General features: G+C 37.2%; 1 protein-coding gene across 1 annotated transcript in view; it reads left to right on the top strand.

Moving 5' to 3' along the window:
- The window catches only part of LOC139964031 (golgin subfamily A member 1-like), a 28475-nt gene extending 15194 nt beyond the window's left edge, over positions 1-13281 (top strand). Inside the window, exons 14-21 of the mRNA XM_071965339.1 lie at positions 2405-2494; positions 3316-3418; positions 4102-4283; positions 5531-5611; positions 7366-7488; positions 8249-8476; positions 11004-11090; positions 11484-13281. Coding sequence (XP_071821440.1) covers positions 2405-2494; positions 3316-3418; positions 4102-4283; positions 5531-5611; positions 7366-7488; positions 8249-8476; positions 11004-11090; positions 11484-11561 — 972 coding nt within the window. The 3' untranslated portion in view covers positions 11562-13281. The remainder of the gene's footprint in view (positions 1-2404; positions 2495-3315; positions 3419-4101; positions 4284-5530; positions 5612-7365; positions 7489-8248; positions 8477-11003; positions 11091-11483) is intronic.
- The last annotated feature ends 1669 nt before the right edge of the window (positions 13282-14950 follow it).

The raw sequence follows: 14950 nt of genomic DNA, 5'->3' as shown, positions 1-14950 counted from the left end.
AACAAAAACATAAAACATAAGTCATAAATATAAATCAAAACAAAAACATAAATCAAAAACCCTTAAATTATTCCCTGAAACCATCTGTTCTTTACTCTCCTTCTTTTTTTCTTTATTTGTCTGTTTGTTCGATTTGATCCATTGTCATGGTTTTTGTTTATTTTGTTTTTTATCCCTATTTTTATATACAGTAGGCACCCTGTTTGTGGCTTAAATATGCAAAAGCAAATTGATAAACAAGTAGCTTTGACAAATTTTTTCTTCTTTCCTGTCATTCTTTGAATCATGATGAAGTTGACATGTACATGCAGAAAAGTATTGAAAAAAAAGAAAAATTGACCATTTAGTTAAAAAAAAAAAATGTAAATTTTAAAACTGCTTTTTCTTTTGTGATTTAGAGGGGAGCTATAGGTAGACATTCTACTGGGGACTATTTTCCTTGCGAAGAGTCTCTTTCTGTCTTCACTCTTGGTTTAATAAGGGCCCCCTCATTTTATCTATCTTGATCTGAGGCAACATCAAAATTTATTTGATTTTCATTCATATCTTTTTTTATTTTTATTTTTATTCTTCTTACTTTTGTTGGTAAGATAATATGTTATTCCTATGATCTTTTCTTTACAGCCTCTTCATTTTCTATTCAATCAGTAAATCTGTTCTTTTTCTCCCTGCTTCAAATTTTCTGTTAAAAAATTGCATAGTCATGATTCATCAAACACTTTTTAAAATGAACCATTGTGAAGAGAAATTTCAAACCAAAGGAAAACGATGTTTTTCTGTCTACAAGATTATGACTTTATATTTAAATTGAGGTAATATAAAATGTAATATGTTATTCCAAACATCTGAGCAATCATTGCCCAAAAGTGGGTTATGTAATTTTGTGTTGGGTCTTTTCCTCTCAATATACAGTGGTATACTTCCTTAGAGCATAAACTGAAATACCAACTTGATTTTTGCAATATATTGCTGCAAAACTGTTTTCATATCAGCAAGTCTGAAATATATCAGTGCCTCCATATTCTCTCCTTCCCCTCCCCCTCCCCTCCCTTTACCCCATTTATCCTCCTTTTATTTTCTAATAATTTCTGTTCTGTTGCAGAAATATTTTATCATCTGCAAAGATTCTTTTTCTTGTTTTACAGAATCTTGCCATCTGCTCTTTTCATATTCATTACCTTTCTTATCAGTCATCAACATTTTACTTGTAATGTAAAGTAGGCTTGGATAGGCACTGTGTCAAAAGTAGGGTGCTGAGGGGGCTGCAGCATCGTGCAGCCAGGCTGCAGAGGATGAAATCTTTTGTTCTGTACAGTCTCATACAAATAGGCACTGTTGGTCTGCAGAGCATAATTCTCTGTTGGTTGATGATACCGAATCATCCGGACTGCAGCTGATTTTGCAGCCAGGCTGCGTAGTATTAAATCTTTTGTTCTGTACAGTGTCATATAATTAGGCACTGTCGGTCTGTAGGGCATAAATCTCTGTTGGTTGATATTGACTCAGCCTGACTGCAGCTGATTTTGCTGCCAGGCTGCGTAGCATGAAATCTTCTGTTCTGTACAGTCTCATACAACTATGCAGTGTCGGTCTGTAGGGCATAAATCTCTGTTGGCTGATACTGATTCAGCCTGACTGCAGCTGATTTTGCAGCCAGGCTGCCTAGAAAGAAATCTTCTGTTCTGTACAGTCTCCTACATATAGGCACTGTCGGTCTGTAGGGCATAAATCTCTGTTGGTTGATACTGATTCAGCCTGACTGCAGCTGATATTGCAGCCAGGCTGCATAGGATGAAATCTTTTGTTCTGCAGTGTCTCATATAAATAGACACTGTCAGTCTGTAGGGCATAAATCTCTGTTGGCTGATAATACTGATTCAGCCTGACTGCAGCTGGTTTTGCAGCCAGGCTGCGTAGCATTAAATCTTCTGTTCTGTACAGTCTCAAATAGGCACTGTCGGTCTGTAGGGCATAAATCTCTGTTGGTTGATACTGATTCAGCCTGATTGCAGCTGATTTTGCAGCTGCTGCAGCTAAGCTTTCTTTCAAATGTTATCCTAGCTTTATTCATTTCTCTTTTAGCAATTCTGTAACATGCAATCATCTTATTTGACTGATGTAAATATAAAGACTATGCCTGGAAATTACAAAATGAGAAAATTGATACACAGTGCTGCAAGGTGTCCATGTGTATATGTTGTCTAGCCCCCCCCCAACCCCCTCCCACACACAAATGTCCTAGCTTTCAGAATGTCAACAAAAAATGCATTACAAATTTTTAGCATGTTTTGTAGTCATTTAAAGTTGCAAAAATGTGAATGGTGGATATCTTGTGTCCCTGCATCAAAGTCATCGTATGCCTGATTTTGTTTTAAACATGCAAAAACATTCTTGACTTTCTCAGAGGCAAGCGGGACAACTGGCAAAGGAAAAGGTTGAACTAGAAGGGCAAGTAAGAGATGTCAAGGAGGAAGTGAAGGCCTTACAGCAGAAGGTAAAAGCTTTATCAATTTGTATTCTTGAATCTAATGGGTGCATTTTTCATAAATATTAAGAGATCAAATACAACTGTAGCGTACACCTGACTAGTAGTATGAGTACTACACAGTGAGTACTAGTAGAACTTCCCTTTGGTATGAGTACTAGTACTAGGATCTAAGTACCAGAGTACTCCAGTCTTGTACTTGTATCTAGATTTCCAAAATGGCCCAGGGTACAAACATTAATCCAGGAGTAGGAGTACAAGTGATTTACAAGCATAGTCAAGTTCTGTGCTATAATATGATTGAAGGTTCCCTACCAGTGTGGCATGCACTTACTTTCAGATTATACATGTTTTGCATTCAAAAACAATGTAGTGTGGTTGTTCTGTATTAGTGCTGTCAAATATTTTAAATTCTTCATCCAAAAAGCTTGAGTCTGACGGTTGTTATTCCAATCGCATGATTATGATAGCAAGTACTTCCCAGAGCTGTATAAATATATACATATATATATAGTAATGAGTAATGTCTATCAGGTTTATCCTTACATTTTAGCCTATCTGTGATAATAAGGTATATCATTTCTGTAAGTCAATTGAGTAATAAACAGCTAATGAATATTCATCAATTTACCTCACGTTCCAATATTTTTGCATGTTTCCAACGGCTAGCATGGGAATGCACTGTCTATCAGGTTTATCCTAGATTTTTAATACATTTTAGCCTTTCTGTGATAATAAGGTGAATCGTTTCAGTGATGTAACGAATAGTCAATGAATATTGATGAATTGACCTTAAATTTGAATATTTTTTCTCGGCATGTTTCCAACAGTTAGCCGAGTCAGAATCAATCGCGGAGAGGTTATCGGAGGAGAAGAAGAAGATCGAGCAAGACCTCTCGGATAAAGAGAGTAAACATAAAAGTCAGAATCAAGGTAGATACAACTCAATGTAGATTCAAAAGAGTAGGACTGTCTGTCAACTTTTGCTTATTAACTAAAAATTCATCAAACTTTAGGGGGGGGGGGGAATTCTAAACATGCATGTGATATGGTTGTTTTGTTGATGGTATCCTTGATTCGTCTGGCAAGATTTTAAGGCTAGTTAAGATATTAAGACATTATTTAAGACATTATTTAAGACAAACCAAGCAAACCTTTAAAAGCAGTCATGTCAAGTATTGCAACTTGTGCCAATCAACCATTTGAGAAAATATTGTACATGGTTTTTGACTTTTGACCAATAAAATATTAATTGGTCTTTTTGTTTTTTGGTCAACGTATGTTTAAACGATAGTAAAAAATGAACGGCTTGGTATCCAGTGTGTAAAGTCACATGATTTGATAGTAGCATAGCTTGAATAGTGAGCCACAAACTACTTATGCAACTACATTTACAAGTTACCTCCCAGGTTCACATTCTTACGCTTGGCTGTTGAGAGGCCTGAAATTGCTAGATCGCAAGTCCATAGCCTTTGCTTCATTTAATCAATAAATATGCTTTAAAATAGGAAAACAAACAGTCTTATTTCAGGAGTCTTTCACTTTTATTCGTATTTTGGTATGCTTTTTGCGTTGCAAGTCATCCAACCTTTTCGTCGTTCGTTCTATCGATACAGATTACACGTCAATGGTCTCAAAATTGACAGACAAACAGATCGAAATTGACGACCTCCAAAAGCAGCACGCTGCAGATCTTGCCGAAATCCAGAGAACGTTGTCGGAAAAGGATGGTGCCCTAGGCATCCTTCGAGAAAGCATCTCTCAAAAGGAGTCCCTGTGTAAAGAACACGAGGAAAAGGTAATTGGGATGCTAAATAGGGAGAACAGTTTATCAGATTTAAACACGAGCAGGCCTCAACCTTAGGGCTATTCATTGGCTAAATGCCAATAGATTTTGCCGTTTGCCAGCAGAAGAAAAAGAAGCTAACAATTTTCTACTAGTAGACAATAAGAACTTAAACACACGGTACATTGATAATAACAATCATCAAAGAATCGGCATGATATCTTTACCCTACCCTGTATTACTGCTTATTATCAGTAAATGTTATTGGGCTGCTCTCAAAAGCCTCTTGCAATAAAAGATGTGTGTTAAAATTCAGGAAAATGCTTGTGAGATCGATTTAAGAAGTGGCATTGTTTTGGCCTGGCTAAAATTTTTAAATTCTAGGCCTGGCAAGGTATCCGTCAAATAACTTAAGTCGTTTCACAACTAGTTCATGGAAACAATTGGCAGAATTTCAAATGTGGATTCTCTCTCACTCTGCAGGGACCGATGGTTAAATATGTTTGTTGTTTTACGGTTTCTGAACAGCTGCGGGCAATATTGTTCACCTCTGTTGAAGGGGCTTGTAATGTGCATATTATTTCACCATGGGTCAAATGTGCCACCTGTGTCTGCTTTGATTGTAACAAAAACTGATAGGATTTCTGTGTCCATATCTTAAATCCGTACTGGTCATTCCATACAGTGTATCCGTGTGGGGCCTTCTGTACAAATTTCATTGTTTCCATGGTTACAAAACGAGAAAAAGTCTGGAGAATGTCCCAGTTTATTTGACACAAAATGTGTTTTAATGACCAAAACATGACAAGCTTTTGCAAGGTTCCTTATCAAACTCTTTATCAGCTACTTAATAATATTTGTAATTAAAGGCATTGAAGACTCGCCCCAAACCGCGTGCGGCCATCTGAAAAAGTTAACATTCTGTTGCTTGCAAGTGACGTTTTGTTCCTGTCGCTACAAAATGCAGACAGTAATGAAACGTGATACCTTGTTATCTTTAGCTGGACCTGAGATGTCCATCGCTGTATCGTTTGTATACTGTGCTGTGGGTATTGACCGCAGCTGTATGTACTGACTGTACACTACTGTCTGATTACCGACAGTAGCAAGCTGTGTGTGTATTTTCTGGGATAGATGGTGGTTGTTTAACACTTCATTAACACCTCATTCAAAACTAGGTCAAATTACCGGCATTAGACGTTTCTTTTTGCGCGAGTCTTCACACCCTTTAATTTCATTTTATATCATTTAATCTTCAGATAAAGCAATTGGAGAAGGGGTTAGAAGATCAACATTCAGAGCTTGAAAGTCATCAGCAGGGATCTCAACAGATTCATCAGGTGAGCATTTCCCTCAGTCAATCTGTACTTACCTGTCTCCACACACTCATAGCACTCTGAGTTATATTAAAAATAATTTATTTCATCTTCTAAGCTAGTAGTGGAGATATACGACCTTTCCAAGTCGATCAGTAACCATCAAAGCAATTATATACCACCAGGTTTTCCTAAATCAAGGAGTTTTTGTATTAAATCCTACTGCCTTAAGTAACCTGTTCAGTACTAACAACTGTCTATTTGAAATCAATTTACGGTGCCATTGTTGTGTGGTATGTGATGTTTTCAAATACTTTTGTGTTGTGCAACCTTTTTGTAACCTAGTCCCTCAATAGGCTGTGACATTTTGGGACAGATTTTTTATGAAAAATACTTTGACAAGCCAGTCTTTCACAGTCCATTTTCATCTATGGATAGTTCTCCCTTCGTAACTTTCCAATTCTGAATGATGTGAGTGACAGTATGAGAAGAATGGTAGGCTGATATTACTCTTGGTTTATCAGGCCAGGATAGATTTACAGTAGTATCCTGTATTCCTTAACAGAGTAGTGTACATGCATCGTTGTACAGAGTGAAGGATCGAGCAAATGCCTATGACCGAAGGTTTTGTACTGCTACCAATTGACCTTTTGACCTATTGCACAATACTTCTCCGTGGTGTAATTCCAAACTAGCCTATCGGTTCCTGTTCCTTTGACAAATTGATGCATTGATGTTTTTGTAATATTTTCAACTTTTCAGTATTATTTTCATCAGTAACATCTTGTTCCTTTTGTTTTGTTTTTTTCTTTACTAGGTATTAACAATCATGACAAATAATTCACTGATTCTCTTAATAGACGTTTTTCACGATGGTATTCCCTATATGCAAATTAGGCTGAATCTTTATTAGAATAATTTTCCTTTTTGAATTATAAATGAGGCCAGTTCAAGTTTATTTTGTGAACCATGTTTTTGGTTCCTGTTTGTTTTTCAACTTTCGAACAACAATCGGAAGCAGTGTGAGATGTCTTTGTGTGTTGTTGTACAGTAGTTCATGTTGATTCTTCGTTTCCAGTCTGTATTCTGATATATCACACCTGGAGTTTTAAGTTGTTCTCGATTTGTAAATACTTCATGATATTTTCTGTATTTGTAGCACTCTGTCAAACTGGTTCTAACCGGTTTGAGGTATGGGATGCTGTCATGCACGCATCTCTTTCATAATCACGTCTGTTAGGCATTCTGACCCTCCATCGCTGTAATGTTTAGCGACACGCAAATCAGAATGCTGCCTTTACTCACTCTCAGTCAATCAGAGTGTTTGGGAGTATGTGCGTGCATGTCCCCTCCTCGCATAGGTTATTTCATGATTTGGGCAGAGTTGTCTTGGGCAGGACAGAGTTAAAAAATCATGTTTCTAGCTTCCTCATTGTTTTGCTCAGTTGGGCCTATATTATCTGTGTTTTTCATGTAATGAATGTCTTCATCTAGTAAATTTTTACTTTCAGTTTGGAGCTTCTCAAGTCATCTGTCATTGTCATTGTTTCTGTGAACTGCGTTTGAACTTTCTTATTTCATTCAGACCACTTAAAGCCGTTCTTCGTTAAATGGCAATGCTACGCGACCAACCCCCAAATCCCGTTCTTACAGCAGTCACAATAAATTGAGGAAGGGTCCATCAAGTTTGCCCACTCTTGTCCCTTTCTCTGACCCCTATGATCTTGTTTTTGCATCAACTGAAAAAAGATTTAATCTGACCTTTTACGCTTTTACAGCAATACCAACAGCTGACTGATTCCATGGGAGATCTCGAACAAGAATTGACCGAGAAAAATAAAACCATAAAAATGCAACAGCAGAGGCTCTCCGACCTGAAGAAAACCCTCTCTAGAGAATTGGTAAGTGAAATATATCAGTTTAACTTTAACCCAAAAGAACGTAACAAGATTCTGTCAATAAAATTCTTTATTTCTTGATAAATCTGTCGGTAGTCTTCATTATTTATACCACATATAACCAGACATGCAAATCTGTCCGGATTTTTGTCCTTAGATGGAATTTCAGTCGTATTGCATAATCAATGGCGGGTTACTATGCATTGTGGTTAGGCCATAGGAGCCGATTTTCAAAGTGAGCTTATTCAGTCCAACAGAAAGCGGTTAACTTAAAAATCAAATATTAGATAGTTTTGATGTTACTGAATAATACAAATTGTCTTTGATTCCTGCCTTCGTTATTCCTTTAAGTTAATAATCGGGCCAAAACCCAGGATCTGCCATGGGGACTGTGTCATGACACACCAGACCCCCCCCACCAGATCCCCACTCCAGACCCCCCTCCCCACCCCACAGAATTGATGCTCCGAATGCATGAAAACTAGCTTATCCTACGGACTTGATGTTAAAGACAAGATCTTGATTGATCTATTTCGGATAGCTCCGAAAACGGTAGATAAATATCTCCCGTGACCAACCTAGATTTTTTCCCCGTGCAGGCGGTCATATTATTAGGATTGAACGGGTTTCCATTCATTGGAAGGTATTGCTAAGGTGTATCGTCAATGGTGGCAGGTAACAATACAACCCAGCATCAGCATACACCTGCAATGGTTTGGAATGGTTGTCTAGTAGAAACATTCTTGATCTCATTTCTTTATAGAAAGTCCAAGCAAACATAGGGAACGATTCCTCAGAGGAGACTTCGAGGGCCAACGATGTCCACGAGAGTATAGCGCCCCCTCCGGTCTCCACGGAAATGCCACCAGCTTCATTATCGACCATTTCTCTCAATAACTATCACGAAAACAATGCCATGGATTACAGGGAAATCAACTTCCGGTATTTAAGACATGTCGTCTTCAAGTTCATGAGTGGAACAGATATTGAGGTAAGGAGACTGGTGCTCTGTACCATGTCATGCATTATGATGTACCATGTTATGTCTCATGTACCATGTCATGTCTCATATGTTCACATATCTTGCCTCATTAATCATGTCAAGTTTCATGTCACATTTATGTATCATATCTCCTGTCTCATGCCATGTCACAGTCACATACCATGTACTGTACTATATCATGTAACATCCTATATCATGTCATGTATCATGTAAAGTTTCAAGTCACGTCTCATGTGACATATCTCCTGTCTCATGCCATGTCCTATGTCGTGCAGTCATGTCGTATATCATGTACCATGTCATATACCATGTACCATGTCGCATCCTATAGCAAGTCATATATCTTGTATCATGTCCCATATCTTGCCTTATTAATCATGTCAAGTTTGAAGTCACACATGAGACATATCTCCTGTCTCATGCCATGTCCTATGTCGTGCAGTCATGTCATATGCTATGTACTGTACTATATCATGTACCTTGTTATATATCATGTACCATGTCACGTCCTATAGCATGTATCATATCTTGCCTCATTGATCATGTCAACTGTCACATCTTATGTATCATATCTCCTGTCTCATGTCACGTCCTATATCATCCATGTATGCCTCATGTATGTATGCCTCATGTCATCTCACTTCGCATCTCATAATGTCTCATCTCTCATGTCCTATATTATGTATGGTCATGTGATTTCATGTCTGTTGTAATGTCCTATATTATGTAACATTCCAGGTCCTTTATCATATATCATGTCCTATATATGTATGTCCTATGTATGTATGTCATATGTATGTCCTATATATCATGTCCTATATATATCATGTCCCATCATGTTCATATATTATATAGCAAGTCTCATCTGATGTATCATGTCACTTCATGTCACATGTACCATGTCCTATATCATGAACCATGTCATGTACCAAGTCATGTACCATATCATGAACCATGTCAAATCCTATATCATGTCATGCCCTCTTATCCTATGTCATGAACCATGTCATGTCAAGCCATACTGTCCTATATCATATACCATGTTATATCCTATGCCTTGTCTTAAATCATGTTGTCCTATATCATGTCGTCCTATATCATGTCATGTCCTATATCATATGTAATGAACCATGTCATGTCAGACCATACTGTCCTCACTGTCCTAGATATTGCAAACCATGTCATGGCCTATATCATGTACCATGTTGTGAACCATGCTGTCCTTTATCATGTCCTATATCATGTACCATGTTATATCTAGATATCATGAACCATGCTGTCCTATATCTTGTCATATATCATGAACCATGACCTCCTATATCATGTATAATGTCCTATACCATGAACCATGTCTTATATCTTCCATGTCATGTCCTGAACTACATGTCCTTTATCATGAAGTATACCATGACCTATTTATCATGTTATATCCTATATCATGAACCATTTCATGAACTATGTCCAATATTGTGAACTTTGCTATCCTATATCATGTCATATCCTATATCGTGAACCATGCTGTCCTATAACATGTTCTACGTCATGAACCATGTTTGTCCTATATCTTGCTGTCCTATTTCATGTACGATGTCATATACCACATCATGAACCATGTCATGTGCTATTATAAGTACATGTACCTAGTCATGTATCATCCATGTATCATCCTATATCTTGTCATGTCCTATAATGATTCATTCATTTCCTACATCATGTACCATGTCATGTCCTATACCATGTTGTCCTATATCTTGCTGTCCTATTTCATGTACGATGTCATATACCACATCATGAACCATGTCATGTGCTATTATAAGTACATGTACCTAGTCATGTATCATCCATGTATCATCCTATATCTTGTCATGTCCTATAATGATTCATTCATTTCCTACATCATGTACCATGTCATGTCCCATGTCATGTCCCATCTTACCATGTACCATGTCATGTCCTATACCATGTTGTCCTATATCTTGCTGTCCTATGTCGTGTCCTATATTATGTCTTATAATGATGTAGTCATTTCATATATCATGTACCTAGTCATGTACCATCCTATATCTTGTCCTATAATGATGAAGTCATTTCCTATTTCATCTATCATGTCATGTCCTATATCATGTTTCATACCATAACGTCCCATGTAATGTTCATATATCATATATATAAGTCTCATCTGATGTCTCATGTAATGACATTTCGGTCACATTTGTGTCATATACCTTGTCATTTCCTATATCATGAACCACATGATGTTTGCATATCAGATATCAAGTATCATGTCATGTCCTATATCATGTACCACGTCATGTCCTATGTCACGTCCGTGTATCATATCAAGTCTCATCTACCATGTCCTATCTCATTAACCATGTCATGTCCTATGTTATGTTGTGTTGTCATGTCCACTATCATGTCGTATAGGCACTGGCAATGATGCTATTATGTTTGGTTTTTATAGCTTCCTCCCACTTTTCATCCCGAGTAACTTTCTTGGCTCTTTCTCTCCTAGTGTATACAACTCTTGAAAGCGGTGTCCGTGGTGCTAGAATTTACTCAGCAGGAGCAAAAAATTATTCGAGAAACGCTGGAGTGGAAGGTAATAAATAATTGCATTTGTGTCTAATTCCCACTCCACCTCCACACTTCTTGTCTACGTAGGATGATCCCCGTCATCTCCCCCCCCCCCGTCTAGTAATTTATGTCTATACATTGTTCAGTAGGAATTTTCAATGTCCCAGTTCCCTTATGTCCATAAGACCTTTCTGTGTGTGTGGTCCATAAGATGTGGTCTATAGGATGATCTCCTACAACCCCCCCCCCCGGCTACCCCCTCCTCCCCATCAAATATTTCATGTCTATACATTGTTTAGTAGGAACTCTCAATGTATCAGTCCCCTCATGTCCATAAGACCTTTTCTGTGTTTGTGAGTCCAGCCGCTGTTCTGACCTATGGTTCCAATGTTTTCTTTTTCGTTTGGTGAATCAACAGAATTCATGGTTCGGAGCAAGACCACGGAGAAGGAACTGGGATATCAAATTACCGTCGAAGAATCCACACATCAGGTAACAACGGCGAGGCAGCGAGGATGATTGATGAACAATCTGTTTTATGATTACTTTCATGAGCCTTAAAACCACTGAAGACCAGAGAAAAAATGGAACCACAAGATGATAGCATCTTTCAGTAAGCAGAAGTTGGTGTTTAGTGTGTGGGTTTAAACATTGTTGCGTAAAGTACACAGTCTTCGAATTGGACCTTTTAAATGGGGAAGGGGAATAAGGGAAGGGAATAGAAATGTTTGTTTGTTCTTCTTTTATCTGGGTCTAAGTGTTTAAGTTCTTGTTCTCTTTTTTAGAAAAAGGAGACTTTTTTTTGTGGGGGGGGGGGGAAAGAGATTATTAAGTGGACCAAAGACCAGCTTACACTGAAACAGTAACTTGAAAGGATCATATGTAAATTAATTTAGACTGCAGTGTTAACTCACCAAGCACTATTCTTGTAGCATTCATTACCCCGGGGGGTGGGTGGGGGAGTGCCTGCCCATGTATGTATGAGGGATTTTATCTACCACGTCGCTCGGCTACTTTTTAGAAGAAAAGTAGATGGCCATATGTTTGGTTATTGGAAGGATCTCTATTGTTAAATACACCATCAAACAACTGTGTCAGGACCTCATCGTCTTGAACTGGTACGGCTGAAGATTTACTAATTCATAGGAATGACTTGGAGAGAGAACTCACATATATTAACAGAACGTTTTCCCAATCCTAGGAGGAAATATGATGATAATATTTTTATCAAACTAACATATAATGTGAAACTAAACCTGACCCACCCAGCAGCTGTTAACATTGCTTTTGCATACATCAGTCGGAATTGCTTTGTTTGTGGAATTTAGCCCTTCTCTGTTCTATCAGCCATCCAGTCACTGGTTCGACTAGCTTGGTTTTGCATCTGTGCTTTGTTGGTTGATACAGGAAGTCATTTATGGTGTATTGGTCAAACAGCTGCGATATCAGGAAGAAAAAAAATACTTACCCTTCCTTCTAATTTTGTTTTTGTACATCAAAATGCGAGGCAGGGATTTTTTTTTTATACATTTGGCAGATATAAGACTTGTCATTTTATGTCAGTTAGAGAAGATCGTCTAGGTGTGGATTAGTTATGATTCATTGGAAGAATTGGGTTAAAATTGGGAACAGAGAGGAGGATTTATTGTGGGAAGTGCCAAGTTGATTATTTGCTTTGAATTTCTGGCCTTCATTCCTCTTACCGGCAAGTTTGCAAACAAAATGGTTATCATTATGTGGTTGGCTTAAAAGGGCATTAATTGGTAGGTGATTAAGTGATTTACGGTGGTATTGGTCAAATAGTTCAAATAACAGAAAACAAGAACTACCTTTCTTAAGTGTCATTGCTCATTTTGCCTCAAAAATGTGGGTGAACATTTTTTGGCAGATGTTAATTAGTAAGGATTAAATTCTTTTGTCCTTTGAAGAATGGGTTTAAGCCACAGGGGCTTCATTGGTGGGGGGAGGTCAAATTGTAGCCACATTGGGGAAAGGGTCAGAGGGTTGACTTTATAATTTCTGAAAACTAACACCTGCCCACCTCCAGTCCTAAAACACTTTCTAATCTAGAAACAATATTTGTTTCTCTATGTCAAAGGTTTTAATGGCCATTTCAGGGTTCATTTTAAGTTCATCAATAATCATGCTAAGAGGTCCATCTGTAACAGTAGTTTTAAATCACTGAATTTTATATCTTCAAGTTCACAAAATTGAAGGGGAAACAAAAAGCAATTATTTAAAAATGGTGATGGTACAACTCATGCCAATTTTTAATGTGATTTTGTTGTTCTTTCCTAATTTACTTGTACACCTAAAAATATCGTTAATTAAATGCTTTATTGCAAGTTCTATGTAATTAAGTCAGTATTTCATATCCTGTTATTTTGTTGGTTCCTCTCCTGTCAATCTGTCAAATCCATTCACAGCGGCTGTTGTTATTGCCAAACAACACCGTTGTCACCGCAGTCAGTAGCAAACTGTTCTCAAGGTCATAGTTCAAAGGCATCGTTGCTCAGTCATTTGCGTTGTATTTGTTTTGAAAATCTTAGTAGAAAGGTATTACAAGCTTCCTTTCTTTGTCGGTATATTCTGTATTTACCAGTTAGAAAAATTTTTTTTTTGTAAATTCTTTGGTTCTTGCGAACTTTTAAGCAAATTTTCTGTTATAGCAATATTATGTAATCCCTCCACTGAAAAGCTTGTATCACAACCTCTGTATTTTTACTTTCACGTTGATTCATAGAGTAAGTTACTCACTTAAGCTAGCTTAGACCTCATATAGACATACCTAATTAGATTTGAGATGGGTTGCTCTCTGCAAGCACTTTTAGATTTCCTACTTCATAGCAAATTATACAGAACATAGCATTATTTACTACTGTTTTAGACTGAAAAACAGATTTTTTTTAATTTTATCATAATACTTGTTAAATACAGAAAGCTTTTGTGTTAGTCTATTAATAATTGAGAAAAATGCTTAAAAAGGTCAGCTACAAAGTTTACATCCAATTTATCTTGCTTTTTGACTTACATAATTTTAAAGGTTTTTTCATTTGGGGTTAGTTATTTCTTTACCTTTAATCCCTACATGTAAGAGAACTATCAGTTCTTTGTGTTTCTTAACCAGCTTTTAACTAAAAGAGAAACCGGGAACGGTAAATGGGGGAGGGATAGGGTGCGGTTTACGAATCGCTTGGACAAGGTTTAATGCAGGTGTAATGGGTCAACGAAAAGAAGGAAATGAAAATTGCCTACAACCTAACTGGTTCCAAAGATACTAACTTTAAATTATTGTTCTTGTAGGGATTCATTCTTTTGTTCATCTCCTTTTGTTTTATTCAGTCTTTTTCAGTCTTTTTTGTCAAAATGTTATTTATTAAATGAAGAGCAATGTGTATTAAGTCATCGTTTTCATCCGAGTGTTGTAAATATGTCACCGATTAAGAGAAATGTTGGAATGGCAGATTATTTATTGAAAGTCACTATGTTTTATGTTTTATCTAGATTAAGCGGTTTATCGGTAACCTTATTTATGCAGAGCATGGACATAAAAACAGATGGTCAGTTGGGACATTTCCCTATTGCTAATACCACTCTATACTGTCCTCTCATATCATGCTTCAAAGCACTCATACTGACAGTATGAACAGTTCCTAACCTTTATCTGATTCTAATAGTAATACCACTCTACACTGTCCTCTCTTATCATGCTTCCAAAGCACTTGTACAGTACAAAAAAAATCCCAAATGGGTGACCAAATTAGAATTGGTGGTGGGAAAGTGGGGAGGGTTAGATGGACACTGGGATGGTTAATTATAAATGCTGCATAAAAGTTTTAAGATGAAAGAAAGGAATGATTCCTTTTGCACTAATTGTGCTGTTGG

Source organism: Apostichopus japonicus, chromosome 22 (assembly GCF_037975245.1).
Source record: "Apostichopus japonicus isolate 1M-3 chromosome 22, ASM3797524v1, whole genome shotgun sequence".
Classification (NCBI taxonomy): Eukaryota; Metazoa; Echinodermata; class Holothuroidea; order Aspidochirotida; family Stichopodidae; genus Apostichopus; species Apostichopus japonicus.
This window is presented reverse-complemented; position numbering and strand designations above follow the sequence as displayed.